The following is a 16733-nucleotide window of genomic DNA, read 5'->3' as shown; positions in this document are numbered from 1 at the left end:
CAGCTTTATTTAACCAGGTAGGCAAGTTGAGAACAGCTTTATTTAACCAGGTAGGCAAGTTGAGAACAGCTTTATTTAACCAGGTAGGCAAGTTGAGAACAGCTTTATTTAACCAGGTAGGCAAGTTGAGAACAGCTTTATTTAACCAGGTAGGCAAGTTGAGAACAGCTTTATTTAACCAGGTAGGCAAGTTGACAACAGCTTTATTTAACCAAGTAGGCAAGTTGACAACAGCTTTATTTAACCAGGTAGGCAAGTTGAGAACAGCTTTATTTAACCAGGTAGGCAAGTTGAGAACAGCTTTATTTAACCAGGTAGGCTAGTTGAGAACAGCTTTATTTAACCAGGTAGGCTAGTTGAGAACACCTTTATTTAACCAGGTAGGCTAGTTGAGAACAGCTTTATTTAACCAGGTAGGCAAGTTGAGAACACCTTTATTTAACCAGGTAGGCAAGTTGAGAACACCTTTATTTAACCAGGTAGGCAAGTTGAGAACACCTTTATTTAACCAGGTAGGCAAGTTGAGAACAGCTTTATTTAACCAGGTAGGCAAGTTGAGAACACCTTTATTTAACCAGGTAGGCAAGTTGAGAACAGCTTTATTTAACCAGGTAGGCAAGTTGAGAACACCTTTATTTAACCAGGTAGGCAAGTTGAGAACAGCTTTATTTAACCAGGTAGGCAAGTTGAGAACAGCTTTATTTAACCAGGTAGGCAAGTTGAGAACAGCTTTATTTAACCAGATAGGCAAGAAGTTGAGAACAGCTTTATTTAACCAGGTAGGCAAGTTGAGAACAGCTTTATTTAACCAGGTAGGCAAGTTGAGAACACCTTTATTTAACCAGGTAGGCAAGTTGAGAACAGCTTTATTTAACCAGGTAGGCAAGTTGAGAACACCTTTATTTAACCAGGTAGGCAAGTTGAGAACAGCTTTATTTAACCAGGTAGGCAAGTTGAGAACAGCTTTATTTAACCAGGTAGGCAAGTTGAGAACAGCTTTATTTAACCAGATAGGCAAGAAGTTGAGAACAGCTTTATTTAACCAGGTAGGCAAGTTGAGAACAGCTTTATTTAACCAGGTAGGCAAGTTGAGAACACCTTTATTTAACCAGGTAGGCAAGTTGAGAACACCTTTATTTAACCAGGTAGGCTAGTTGAGAACAGCTTTATTTAACCAGGTAGGCTAGTTGAGAACAGCTTTATTTAACCAGGTAGGCTAGTTGAGAACAGCTTTATTTAACCAGGTAGGCTAGTTGAGAACAGCTTTATTTAACCAGGTAGGCAAGTTGAGAACAGCTTTATTTAACCAGGTAGGCTAGTTGAGAACAGCTTTATTTAACCAGGTAGGCAAGTTGAGAACACCTTTATTTAACCAGATAGGCAAGAAGTTGAGAACACCTTTATTTAACCAGGTAGGCAAGTTGAGAACAGCTTTATTTAACCAGGTAGGCTAGTTGAGAACAGCTTTATTTAACCAGGTAGGCAAGAAGTTGAGAACACCTTTATTTAACCAGGTAGGCAAGTTGAGAACAGCTTTATTTAACCAGGTAGGCTAGTTGAGAACAGCTTTATTTAACCAGGTAGGCAAGTTGAGAACAGCTTTATTTAACCAGGTAGGCAAGTTGAGAACAGCTTTATTTAACCAGGTAGGCAAGTTGAGAACAGCTTTATTTAACCAGGTAGGCAAGTTGAGAACAGCTTTATTTAACCAGGTAGGCAAGTTGAGAACAGCTTTATTTAACCAGGTAGGCTAGTTGAGAACAGCTTTATTTAACCAGGTAGGCAAGTTGAGAACAGCTTTATTTAACCAGGTAGGCAAGTTGAGAACAGCTTTATTTAACCAGGTAGGCTAGTTGAGAACACCTTTATTTAACCAGGTAGGCAAGTTGAGAACACCTTTATTTAACCAGGTAGGCTAGTTGAGAACAGCTTTATTTAACCAGGTAGGCTAGTTGAGAACAGCTTTATTTAACCAGGTAGGCTAGTTGAGAACAGCTTTATTTAACCAGGTAGGCAAGTTGAGAACAGCTTTATTTAACCAGGTAGGCAAGTTGAGAACAGCTTTATTTAACCAGGTAGGCAAGTTGAGAACACCTTTATTTAACCAGGTAGGCTAGTTGAGAACAGCTTTATTTAACCAGGTAGGCAAGTTGAGAACAGCTTTATTTAACCAGGTAGGCTAGTTGAGAACAGCTTTATTTAACCAGGTAGGCAAGTTGAGAACAGCTTTATTTAACCAGGTAGGCAAGTTGAGAACACCTTTATTTAACCAGGTAGGCTAGTTGAGAACAGCTTTATTTAACCAGGTAGGCAAGTTGAGAACAGCTTTATTTAACCAGGTAGGCAAGTTGAGAACAGCTTTATTTAACCAGGTAGGCTAGTTGAGAACAGCTTTATTTAACCAGGTAGGCAAGTTGAGAACAGCTTTATTTAACCAGGTAGGCTAGTTGAGAACAGCTTTATTTAACCAGGTAGGCAAGTTGAGAACAGCTTTATTTAACCAGGTAGGCTAGTTGAGAACAGCTTTATTTAACCAGGTAGGCTAGTTGAGAACACCTTTATTTAACCAGGTAGGCAAGTTGAGAACACCTTTATTTAACCAGGTAGGCTAGTTGAGAACAGCTTTATTTAACCAGGTAGGCTAGTTGAGAACAGCTTTATTTAACCAGGTAGGCTAGTTGAGAACAGCTTTATTTAACCAGGTAGGCAAGTTGAGAACAGCTTTATTTAACCAGGTAGGCTAGTTGAGAACAGCTTTATTTAACCAGGTAGGCTAGTTGAGAACAGCTTTATTTAACCAGGTAGGCAAGTTGAGAACAGCTTTATTTAACCAGGTAGGCAAGTTGAGAACAGCTTTATTTAACCAGGTAGGCTAGTTGAGAACAGCTTTATTTAACCAGGTAGGCTAGTTGAGAACAGCTTTATTTAACCAGGTAGGCTAGTTGAGAACAGCTTTATTTAACCAGGTAGGCAAGTTGAGAACAGCTTTATTTAACCAGGTAGGCAAGTTGAGAACAGCTTTATTTAACCAGGTAGGCAAGTTGAGAACACCTTTATTTAACCAGGTAGGCAAGTTGAGAACAGCTTTATTTAACCAGGTAGGCAAGTTGAGAACACCTTTATTTAACCAGGTAGGCTAGTTGAGAACAGCTTTATTTAACCAGGTAGGCAAGTTGAGAACACCTTTATTTAACCAGGTAGGCTAGTTGAGAACAGCTTTATTTAACCAGGTAGGCAAGTTGAGAACAGCTTTATTTAACCAGGTAGGCTAGTTGAGAACAGCTTTATTTAACCAGGTAGGCAAGTTGAGAACAGCTTTATTTAACCAGGTAGGCAAGTTGAGAACAGCTTTATTTAACCAGGTAGGCTAGTTGAGAACAGCTTTATTTAACCAGGTAGGCAAGTTGAGAACAGCTTTATTTAACCAGGTAGGCAAGTTGAGAACAGCTTTATTTAACCAGGTAGGCAAGTTGAGAACAGCTTTATTTAACCAGGTAGGCAAGTTGACAACAGCTTTATTTAACCAAGTAGGCAAGTTGACAACAGCTTTATTTAACCAGGTAGGCAAGTTGAGAACAGCTTTATTTAACCAGGTAGGCAAGTTGAGAACAGCTTTATTTAACCAGGTTGGCAAGTTGAGAACAAGTTCTCATTTACAATTGCGACCTGGCCAATATAAAGCAAAGCAGTTCGACACATACAACAACACAGTTACACATGGTGTAAAACAAACATACAGTCAATAATACAGTATAAACAAGTCTATATACGATGTGAGCAAATGAGGTGAGATAAGGGAGGTAAAGGCAAAAAAAGGCCATGGTGGCAAAGTAAATACAATATAGCAAGTAAAACACTGGAATTGTAGATGGAAGAATGTGCAAAGTAGAGATAAAAATAATGGGGTGCAAAGGAGCAAAATAAATGATTAATTAAATACAGTAGGGAAAGAGGTAGTTGTTTGGGCTAAAATATAGGTGGGCTATGTACAGGTGCAGTAATCTGTGAGCTGCTCTGACAGTTGGTGCTTAAAGCTAGTGAGGGAGATAAGTGTTTCCAGTTTCAGTGCTTTTTCTAGTTCGTTCCAGTCATTGGCAGCAGAGAACTGGAAGGAGAGGCGGCCAAAGAAAGAATTGGTTTTGGGGGTGAATAGAGAGGTATACCTGCTGGAGCGTGTGCTACACATGTGGTACAATACAAAATGGAGATCAAGGAATTGAATAGAATAGAGATTGAATAGAATAGAGATCAAGGAATAGAATAGAATAGAGATCAAGGAATAGAATAGAATAGAGATCAAGGAATAGAATAGAATAGAGATCAAGGAATAGAATAGAATAGAGATCAAGGCATAGAATAGAATAAAGATCAAGGAATAGAATAGAATAGAGATCGAATAGAATAGAGATCAAGGAATAGAATATAATAGAGATCGAATAGAATAGAGATCAAGGAATAGAATAGAATAGAGATCAAGGAATAGAATAGAGATCAAGGAATAGAATAGAATAGAGATCAAGGAATAGAATAGAATAGAGATCAAGGAATAGAATAGAGATCGAATAGAATAGAGATCAAGGAATATAATAGAATAGAGATCGAATAGAATAGAGATCAAGGATTAGAATAGAGATCAAGGAATAGAATAGAATAGAGATCAAGGAATAGAATAGAATATAGATCAAGGAATAGAATAGAGATCAAGGAATAGAATAGAATAGAGATCAAGGAATAGAATATAATAGAGATCGAATAGAATAGAGATCAAGGAATAGAATAGAATAGAGATCAAGGAATAGAATAGAGATCAAGGAATAGAATAGAATAGAGATCAAGGAATAGAATAGAATAGAGAGCAAGGAATAGAATAGAGATCGAATAGAATAGAGATCAAGGAATAGAATAGAATAGAGATCGAATAGAATAGAGATCAAGGATTAGAATAGAGATCAAGGAATAGAATAGAATAGAGATCAAGGAATAGAATAGAGATCAAGGAATAGAATAGAATAGAATAGAGATCGAATAGAATAGAGATCAAGGAATAGAATATAATAGAGATCGAATAGAATAGAGATCAAGGAATAGAATAGAGATCAAGGAATAGAATAGAATAGAGATCAAGGAATAGAATAGAATAGAGATCAAGGAATAGAATAGAGATCGAATAGAATAGAGATCAAGGAATAGAATAGAATAGAGATCGAATAGAATAGAGATCAAGGATTAGAATAGAGATCAAGGAATAGAATAGAATAGAGATCAAGGAATAGAATAGAATATAGATCAAGGAATAGAATAGAATAGAGATCGAATAGAATAGAGATCAAGGAATAGAATAGAATAGAGATGGAATAGAATAGAGATCAAGGAATTGTCTTTACACCCATTTTGACACCAGTTTTACCTACTGGAATTGTTGTCTGAAAAGCCCTAACGTGTCCATGTGTCTTTAACAGATGACCATTCCAGGGTGGTGTTAACACAGCTCGATGGAAACCTCTGTTCAGACTACATCAACGCTTCCTATATCCATGTGAGTTGGGGATCGAGCTTTTTGTTTAAATGTGTGTTCTTCTTTGGCCTAGAATAGGTTGTGATAATATATATATATTTAATAATATTAATAATAAATTATATATGTATCAACATATTATATAATCTATCATGTTATTATTCCAAACCGAAACAAGACCAGTTTTCATTGTAATGTTATTAATTATCAGTGTTTTTTGTTTTGTTTTTTTGTTAGGGCTACACGGACAATAACAAATTTATCGCAGCACAAGGTAAATAAATCGATGTTGTTCTGCAGCAAATATTTAAATTAAAGTGTCGCGTGTGTTTTCCAAATGTAATAAAACATTTTTTTTTTAAATATGGCTGCTGGTTCCGTAATGTCAACAAAGATGAATGGGTTAATGAGGTAATGGACTGTTGTGTTCCAGGTCCTAAACAAGACACGGTAGCAGACTTCTGGAGGATGATATGGGAACAGAAGACAGCAACTATTGTCATGCTGACCAACCTGAAAGAGAGGAAAGAGGTGATTGGTTACAAGACTTCTTCGCTTTTTCAGTGTCAACACTGTTACTTTCACTTTGAGTTTCTCTATAATGTTATACCAGCACTAGAAATACAGCAACTGTCTTCATTACACATTACTGCTACACTGCTACTAATACTATAGTACTACTACACTAATCCTATATTAGTACTACACTAATCCTATATTAGTACTACACTAATCCTATGTTACTGCTACACTAACACTAATCCTATATTACTACTACACTAATCCTATATTACTACTACACTAATACTATATTACTACTACACTAATCCTATATTAGTACTACACTAATCCTATATTAGTACTACACTAATCATATGTTACTGCTACACTAACACTAATCCTATATTACTACTACACTAATACTATATTACTGCTACACTAATCCTATATTAGTACTACACTAATCCTATGTTACTGCTACACTAATCCTGTGTTACTGCTACACTACTACAATGATACTAATACTATACTACTACTACACTAATACTATATTAGTACTACACTAATCCTATATTACTACTACACTAATCCTATATTACTACTACACTAATCCTATACTACTACTACAATAATCCTATGTTACTACTACACTAATCCTATGTTACTACTACACTAATCCTATATTACTACGACACTAATGCTATATTACTACTACACACATCCTATGTTACTACTACACTAATCCTATATTACTACTACACTAATCCTATATTACTACTACACTAATCCTATATTACTACTACACTAATCCTATGTTACTACTACACTAATCATATGTTACTACTACACTAATCCTACATTACTACTACACTAATCCTATATTACTACTACACTAATCCTATGTTACTACTACACTAATCCTATATTACTACTACACTAATCCTATATTACTACTACACTAACACTAATCCTATATTACTACTACACTAATCCTATGTTACTACTACACTAATCCTATATTACTACTACACTAATCCTATACTACTACTACAATAATCCTATGTTACTACTACACTAATCCTATGTTACTACTACACTAATCCTATATTACTACGACACTAATGCTATATTACTACTACACACATCCTATGTTACTACTACACTAATCCTATATTACTACTACACTAATCCTATATTACTACTACACTAATCCTATATTACTACTACACTAATCCTATGTTACTACTACACTAATCATATGTTACTACTACACTAATCCTACATTACTACTACACTAATCCTATATTACTACTACACTAATCCTATGTTACTACTACACTAATCCTATATTACTACTACACTAATCCTATATTACTACTACACTAACACTAATCCTATATTACTACTACACTAATCCTATGTTACTACTACACTAATCCTATATTACTACTACACTAATCCTATACTACTACTACAATAATCCTATGTTACTACTACACTAATCCTATGTTACTACTACACTAATCCTATATTACTACGACACTAATGCTATATTACTACTACACACATCCTATGTTACTACTACACTAATCCTATATTACTACTACACTAATCCTATATTACTACTACACTAATCCTATATTACTACTACACTAATCCTATGTTACTACTACACTAATCATATGTTACTACTACACTAATCCTACATTACTACTACACTAATCCTATATTACTACTACACTAATCCTATGTTACTACTACACTAATCCTATATTACTACTACACTAATCCTATATTACTACTACACTAATCCTATATTACTACTACACTAATCCTATATTACTACTACACTAACACTAATCCTATATTACTACTACACTAATCCTATGTTACTACTGCACTAATCCTATATTACTACTACACTAATCCTATATTACTACTACACTAATCCTATATTACTACTACACTAATCCTATATTACTACTACACTAATCCTATATTACTACTACACTAATCCTATGTTACTGCTACACTAATCCTATGTTACTACTACACTGACACATTGCTGCTACACTTGTCTGAGTGCCCTCAAGCCTCTGAAGTCAAGCCATCCATTTCCACTTCACAATCTCTCCTTAGACAGAGGAGGTCATCTGTCTCCATGCGTACTTTCCCCTGTGAGCAGTCCCAAGGAGCTTTACCCTGGAGAGAGAGAGAGAGAGAGAGAGAGAGAGAGCTAACCTTGCAGAGATCAATAAAAACAGGAAAGAAAGGAGATTAAAATCAGCTTTTGTGCTGCTCGGAATCGATGATTAAATAATGGCTAATAAAGCCCTCTAAGTCTTTATCATAATTAGTCAGCAAACTCTCTTTAAGTGGTTTTAGACTGGCTAATTCTGATTGGCTGGCTGGCAGATTAAGCCCTCACATTCTCTACTGCACTCAGTGTCTTACCAGTCACCTTTAGGATGGTGATGCATTCAATGCCACCCTCCTATACCTATACCCCTACACATCTAGAATAGTCCTAGTAAGTTATCACAGGGCGTCATCAGCGCTCACCTAATTAGCCCTTAGGCCACTGGTTGAGAGAAATACTCATTCTTTTTGGGGCAGAAATATGTGAGGTTTTATGTTTATTTTTTAACCTTTATTTGACTAGGTATAGGAGGGTGGCATTGAATGTGTGTATTGAATGCATCACCAAGACTTCCTCGCTTCTTCAGTGTCAACACTGTTACTTTCACTTTGAGTTTCTCTATAATGTTATACCAGCACTAGAAATACAGCAACTGTCTTCATTACACATTACTGCTACACTACTGCTACACTGCTAAACTACTACACTGATACTAATACTATATTACTACTACACTAATCCTATATTAGTACTACACTAATCCTATATTAGTACTACACTAATCCTATATTAGTACTACACTAATCCTATGTTACTGCTACCATCCTAAAGGTGACTGGTAAGACACTGAGTGCAGTAGAGAATGTGAGGGCTTAATCTGCCAGCCAGCCAATCAGAATTAGCCAGTCTAAAACCACTTAAAGAGAGTTTGCTGACTAATTATGATAAAGACTTAGAGGGCTTTATTAGCCATTATTTAATCATCGATTCCGAGCAGCACAGAAGCTGATTTTAATCTCCTTTCTTTCCTGTTTTTATTGATCTCTGCAAGGTTAGCTCTCTCTCTCTGTCTCTCTCTGTCTCTCTCTGTCTCTCTCTGTCTCTCTGTCTCTCTCTGTCTCTCTCTGTCTCTCTCTGTGTCTCTCTGTCTCTCTCTGTCTCTCTCTGTGTCTCTCTGTGTCTCTCTGTCTCTCTCTCTGTCTCTCTCTCTGTCTCTCTCTCTGTCTCTCTCTCTGTCTCTCTCTCTGTCTCTCTCTCTGTCTCTCTCTCTCTCTCTCTCTCTCTCTCTCTCTCTCTCTCTCTCTCTCTCCAGGGTAGAGTCAGTTTAAGAACAAATTCTTATTTTCAATGATGGCGTAGGAACAGTGTGGTTAACTGCCTGTTCAGGGGCAGAAGGACAGATTTGAACCTTGTCAACTCGGGGGGTTTGAACTTGCAACCAACGCTCTAACCACTAGGCTACCCTGCTGTTGTTGGAGGGTGCGTCTTGGTCTTGGTCAGGTTTAGCTTGGAAAATGATGCTCTTGACAATCTGCCGCAATAGATGGCCGCCTAATCCTGCCTGTTGGGCGGGCCGGCCCTGGGGGGAGCTCTTCCTTCTCACTCTAATAGGTTGAAGAGTCGGGGGGAGCTAAGAAGTCAAGACAGATTGCCCCCCCGCGTGTGAACTAATAGAATCTAATACTACAGTACTGTCTTATCTTCTATACTATGTGTACAATCTAGATGTTGTTATTGTAGGCTACACTGTACGAGACATTCAGTCTCCATGCTAGCATAGCACTTAGAATGACCTGTAAACATGCAGTCTCCATGCTAGCATAGCACTTAGAATGACCTGTAAACATGCAGTCTCCATGCTAGCATAGCACTTATAATAACCTGTAAACATGCTGTCTCCATGCTAGCATAGCACTTAGAATGACCTGTAAACATGCAGTCTCCATGCTAGCATAGCACTTAGAATGACCTGTAAACATGCAGTCTCCATGCTAGCATAGCACTTAGAATGACCTGTAAACATGCAGTCTCCATGCTAGCATACCACTTAGAATGACCTGTAAACATGCAGTCTCCATGCTAGCATAGCACTTAGAATGAGCTGTAAACATACAGTCTCCATGCTAGCATAGCACTTAGAATGAGCTGTAAACATGCAGTCTCCATGCTAGCATAGCACTTAGAATGACCTGTAAACATGCAGTCTCCATGCTAGCATACCACTTAGAATGACCTGTAAACATGCAGTCTCCATGCTAGCATACCACTTAGAATGACCTGTAAACATGCAGTCTCCATGCTAGCATAGCACTTAGAATGACCTGTAAACATGCAGTCTCTATGCTAGCATAGCACTTAGAATGACCTGTAAACATGCAGTCTCCATGCTAGCATAGCACTTAGAATGACCTGTAAACATGCAGTCTCCATGCTAGCATAGCACTTATAATGAGCTGTAAACATGCAGCCTCCATGCTAGCATAGCACTTAGAATAACCTGTAAACATGCAGTCTCCATGCTAGCATAGCACTTAGAATGACCTGTAAACATGCAGTCTCCATGCTAGCATAGCACTTAGAATGAGCTGTAAACATGCAGCCTCCATGCTAGCATAGCACTTAGAATAACCTGTAAACATGCAGTCTCCATGCTAGCATAGCACTTAGAATGACCTGTAAACATACAGTCTCCATGCTAGCATAGCACTTAGAACGACCTGTAAACATGCAGTCTCCATGCTAGCATAGCACTTGGAATAACCTGTAAACATGCAGTCTCCATGCTAGCATACCACTTAGAATGACCTGTAAACATACAGTCTCCATGCTAGCATAGCACTTAGAACGACCTGTAAACATGCAGTCTCCATGCTAGCATAGCACTTGGAATAACCTGTAAACATGCAGTCTCCATGCTAGCATACCACTTAGAATGACCTGTAAACATGCAGTCTCCATGCTAGCATACCACTTAGAATGACCTGTAAACATGCAGTCTCCATGCTAGCATAGCACTTAGAATGAGCTGTAAACATGCAGCCTCCATGCTAGCATACCACTTAGAATGACCTGTAAACATGCAGTCTCCATGCTAGCATAGCACTTAGAATAACCTGTAAACATGCAGTCTCTATGCTAGCATAGCACTTAGAATGACCTGTAAACATGCAGTCTCCATGCTAGCATAGCACTTAGAATGACCTGTAAACATACAGTCTCCATGCTAGCATAGCACTTAGAATGACCTGTAAACATGCAGTCTCCATGCTAGCATAGCACTTAGAATGAGCTGTAAACATGCAGCCTCCATGCTAGCATAGCACTTAGAATGACCTGTAAACATGCAGTCTCCATGCTAGAATAGCACTTAGAATGACCTGTAAACATACAGTCTCCATGCTAGCATAGCACTTAGAATGACCTGTAAACATGCAGTCTCCATGCTAGCATAGCACTTAGAATGACCTGTAAACATGCAGTCTCCATGCTAGCATAGCACTTAGAATGACCTGTAAACATGCAGTCTCCATGCTAGCATAGCACTTAGAATGACCTGTAAACATGCAGTCTCTATGCTAGCATACCACTTAGAATGACCTGTAAACATGCAGTCTCTATGCTAGCATACCACTTAGAATGACCTGTAAACATGCAGTCTCCATGCTAGCATAGCACTTAGAATGACCTGTAAACATGCAGTCTCCATGCTAGCATACCACTTAGAATGACCTGTAAACATGCAGTCTCCATGCTAGCATAGCACTTAGAATGAGCTGTAAACATGCAGTCTCCATGCTAGCATAGCACTTAGAATGACCTGTAAACATGCAGTCTCCATGCTAGCATAGCACTTAGAATGACCTGTAAACATGCAGTCTCCATGCTAGCATAGCACTTAGAATGACCTGTAAACATACAGTCTCTATGCTAGCATACCACTTAGAATGACCTGCAGTCTCCATGCTAGCATAGCACTTAGAATGACCTGTAAACATACAGTCTCCATGCTAGCATACCACTTAGAATGACCTGTAAACATGCAGTCTCCATGCTAGCATAGCACTTAGAATGACCTGTAAACATGCAGTCTCCATGCTAGCATAGCACTTAGAATGACCTGTAAACATGCAGTCTCCATGCTAGCATAGCACTTAGAATGACCTGTAAACATGCAGTCTCCATGCTAGCATAGCACTTAGAATGACCTGTAAACATGCAGTCTCCATGCTAGCATAGCACTTAGAATGACCTGTAAACATGCAGTCTCCATGCTAGCATAGCACTTAGAATGAGCTGTAAACATGCAGTCTCCATGCTAGCATAGCACTTAGAATGAGCTGTAAACATGCAGTCTCCATGCTAGCATAGCACTTAGAATGAACGGGAAACATACAGTCTCCATGCTAGCATAGCACTTAGAATGAGCTGTAAACATGCAGTCTCCATGCTAGCATACCACTTAGAATGAACGGGAAACATACAGTCTCCATGCTAGCATAGCACTTAGAATGACCTGTAAACATGCAGTCTCCATGCTAGCATAGCACTTAGAATGATCTGCAGTCTCCATGCTAGCATAGCACTTAGAATGACCTGCAGTCTCCATGCTAGCATAGCACTTAGAATGACCTGTAAACATGCAGTCTCCATGCTAGCATAGCACTTAGAATAACCTGTAAACATGCAGTCTCCATGCTAGCATAGCACTTAGAATGACCTGTAAACATGCAGTCTCCATGCTAGCATAGCACTTAGAATGACCTGTAAACATGCAGTCTCCATGCTAGCATAGCACTTAGAATGACCTGCAGTCTCCATGCTAGCATAGCACTTAGAATGACCTGCAGTCTCCATGCTAGCATAGCACTTAGAATGACCTGCAGTCTCCATGCTAGCATAGCACTTAGAATGAACTGCAGTCTCCATGCTAGCATAGCACTTAGAATGACCTGCAGTCTCCATGCTAGCATAGCACTTAGAATGACCTGCAGTCTCCATGCTAGCATAGCACTTCGAAATGCACACCCGATCATTTGTTTCATACGGTGTTGTTTTCAATTATATATATATATTCCTGTCAATTCAGTAAATACACAGACATACCAATTCCAATTCTCTTCAATGCTTTTCAAAAAGGAAACTGTATCATGGCAATTGGAATTTGGTTATTTATACTTTCTGAATGAACTGGAATTAAAATAGAACCGATTCCAACCCTGTTTTATACTAAGTTAGCGTGCTAGTATAGACATTGGAACATTCTCTATGATTAAAACCTGAGTGTCCTGTGTTGACTCATTGCTTCCCTGTTTGTGTGTTTCCAAACCACTAGGACAAGTGTTACCAGTACTGGCCAGACCAGGGCTGTTGGACCTATGGTAATGTCCGGGTGGCTGTGGAAGACTTCACTGTGTTGGTGGACTACACCATAAGGAAGTTCTGCATACAATATGTAAGTGATTATTAGATGGTAATCATGTGGGTCATGTAGATTAAAACAGTACTGTAGGTTTGGTTGGAAATATAAGTGCTTGCCTGTCCTATACTTATTTACTTGTAGTATACTAAAGTACTATATTTATTCACTTGTAGTATACTAAAGTACTATATTTATTCACTTGTAGTATAATAAAGTACTATAGTTATTCACTTGTAGTATACTAAAGTACTACATTTATTCACTTGTAGTATACTCAAGTATTATACTTGTTCACTTGTAGTATACTTAAGTACTACACTATAGTCATATACTTATTCACTTGTAGTATACTAAAGTAGTATACTTATTCGCTTGTAGTATACTAAAGTAGTATACTTATTCACTTGTAGTATACTAAAGTAGTATACTTATTCACTTGTATTATACTAAAGTTCTATACTTATTCACTTGTAGTATACTGAAGTACTATACTATAGTCATATACTTATTCACTTGTCGTATACTAAAGTCCTATACTTTTTCACTTGTAGTTTACTAAAGTGATACCAATAAGTATTTGACTGTAAATATGTAGTCTACAGAGCTCCACAACACTGATGGACATAGCAACTTAAAAGATGTGCTGTAAACTGTGTGTGTTTTTTGTGTCATGTGAATAGAGTAGACTACAGATGTAGGATCATAATTTGAGCGTTTGTCATTTCCACTTTTGATATTTTAAACTTGAATTGCCCAAACGAAAGATGTATCAACCCCTACAAAAATGTCCTTTAATTATAATCTACATAATAATTCACATTTCCTGTTTCTGACGGATTATTTTCCTGCTGTAGCAAACTGGCTCAAATTAAGATCCTACATCTGTACAACACAACCACATGAACCACAGAGGCACAGCCTATCAAAGCCTACTGCTGCTACTGATCAGCAGTGACGTCCAGGGCCCCACATCGGGGACAGGGTCTATTGTGTGTGCAGCCTGCTGGCCACCACAGTTGTTCCATGTCCCTGAGCTGACACTACTCAGCGGTCATCTGTGGTTTGGCACAGGCCAGCCCGGTCTTGTAGCTGAGTGCCACCTGTTTTACTTACCTGGATGACATTCTACTAGCCGACACTCTTAGAAAGGAAGCTGCTATCGTCAACCTCATAGGGTTCTTTGGCTGTCCTCATAGGAGAACCCTTTGAAGAAGCCTTTTTGGTTTCAGGTTGAACCCTTTTTGGTTCCATGCAGAACCCTTTCCACAGAGGTAGTATTTGGTTTATAGTAATGACTCTATGTAGAATCTGAATTATAGTAATGACTCTATGTAGTATACGGTATAGTAATGACTCTATGTAGTATCTGGTTTTATAGTAATGACTCTATGTAGAATCTGAATTATAGTAATGACTCTATGTAGTATACGGTATAGTAATGACTCTATGTAGTATCTGGTTTTATAGTAATGACTCTATGTAGTATCTGGTTTATAGTAATGACTCTATGTAGAATCTGAATTATAGTAATGACTCTATGTAGAATCTGAATTATAGTAATGACTCTAAGTAGAATCTGAATTATAGTAATGACTCTATGTAGTATACGGTATAGTAATGACTCTATGTAGTATCTGGTTTATAGTAATGACTCTATGTAGAATCTGAATTATAGTAATGACTCTATGTAGTATACGGTATAGTAATGACTCTACGTAGTGTCTGTATAGTAATGACTCTACGTAGTATTAGGTATAGTAATGACTACGTAGTATACGGTATAGTAATGACTCTACGTAGTGTCTGTATAGTAATGACTCTACGTAGTATACGGTATAGTAATGACTCTACGTAGTGTCTGTATAGTAATGACTCTACGTAGTATCAGGTATAGTAATGACTCTACGTAGTACTTGAGATAGTAATGACTCTATGTAGTATCACGTATAGTAATGACTCTATGTAGTATCTGGTTTATAGTAATGACACTATGTAGTATCACGTATAGTAATGACTCTATAATAATGTAGTATCTGGTTTATAGTAATGACTCTATAGTAATGTAGTATCTGGTTTATAGTAATGACTCTATAGTAATGTAGTATCTGGTTTATAGTAATGACTCTATAGTAATGTAGTATCTGGTTCATAGTAATGACTCTATAGTAATGTAGTATCTGGTTTATAGTAATGACTCTATAGTAATGTAGTATCTGGTTTATAGTAATGACTCTATAGTGATGTAGTATCTGGTTTATAGTAATGACTCTACGTAGTATCTGGTTTATAGTAATGACTCTACGTAGTATCTGGTTTATAGTAATGACTCTACGTAGTATCTGTATAGTAATGACTCTACGTAGTATCTGTATAGTAATGACTCTACGTAGTGTCTGTATAGTAATGACTCTACGTAGTATCTGTATAGTAATGACTCTACGTAGTATCTGTATAGTAATGACTCTACGTAGTATCTGTATAGTAATGACTCTACGTAGTATCTGTATAGTAATGACTCTACGTAGTATCTGTATAGTAATGACTCTACGTAGTATCTGTATAGTAATGACTCTACGTATTATCTGTATAGTAATGACTCTACGTAGTATCTGTATAGTAATGACTCTACGTAGTATCTGTATAGTAATGACTCTACGTAGTATCTGTATAGTAATGACTCTACGTAGTATCTGTATAGTAATGACTCTACGTAGTATCTGTATAGTAATGACTACGTAGTATCTGTATAGTAATGACTCTACGTAGTATCTGGTTTATAGTAATGACTCTACGTAGTACCTGTATAGTAATGACTCTACGTAGTATCTGGTTTATAGTAATGACTCTATGTAGTATTTGGTATAGTAATGACTCTACGTAGTACTTGATATAGTAATGACTACGTAGTATCTGTATAGTAATGACTCTACGTAGTATCTGGTTTATAGTAATGACTCTACGTAGTATCTGTATAGTAATGACTCTACATAGTATCTGTATAGTAATGACTACATAGTATCTGTATAGTAATGACTACGTAGTATCTGTATAGTAATGATCCTACGTAGTATCAGGTATAGTAATGATTCTACGTAGTATCAGGTATAGTAATGACTCTACGTAGTATCTGTATAGTAATGACTCTACGTAGTATCTGT

General features: G+C 37.4%; 1 protein-coding gene across 5 annotated transcripts in view; it reads left to right on the top strand.

Annotated features, from left to right (window-relative positions):
- Positions 1 to 16733, top strand: part of LOC135511835 (receptor-type tyrosine-protein phosphatase epsilon-like) — a 100610-nt gene that overhangs the window by 72760 nt on the left and 11117 nt on the right. For all 5 annotated transcript variants that reach the window (XM_064933318.1, XM_064933317.1, XM_064933320.1 and 2 more), the window contains 4 exons: positions 5460 to 5536; positions 5753 to 5789; positions 5949 to 6046; positions 13489 to 13608. In XM_064933318.1, coding sequence (XP_064789390.1) covers positions 5460 to 5536; positions 5753 to 5789; positions 5949 to 6046; positions 13489 to 13608 — 332 coding nt within the window. The remainder of the gene's footprint in view (positions 1 to 5459; positions 5537 to 5752; positions 5790 to 5948; positions 6047 to 13488; positions 13609 to 16733) is intronic.

Source organism: Oncorhynchus masou, chromosome 24, assembly GCF_036934945.1.
Source record: "Oncorhynchus masou masou isolate Uvic2021 chromosome 24, UVic_Omas_1.1, whole genome shotgun sequence".
NCBI classification, from domain to species: domain Eukaryota; kingdom Metazoa; phylum Chordata; class Actinopteri; order Salmoniformes; family Salmonidae; genus Oncorhynchus; species Oncorhynchus masou.
Note: the sequence above shows the minus strand (reverse complement) of the source record. Positions and strands in the feature narration are given on the sequence as shown.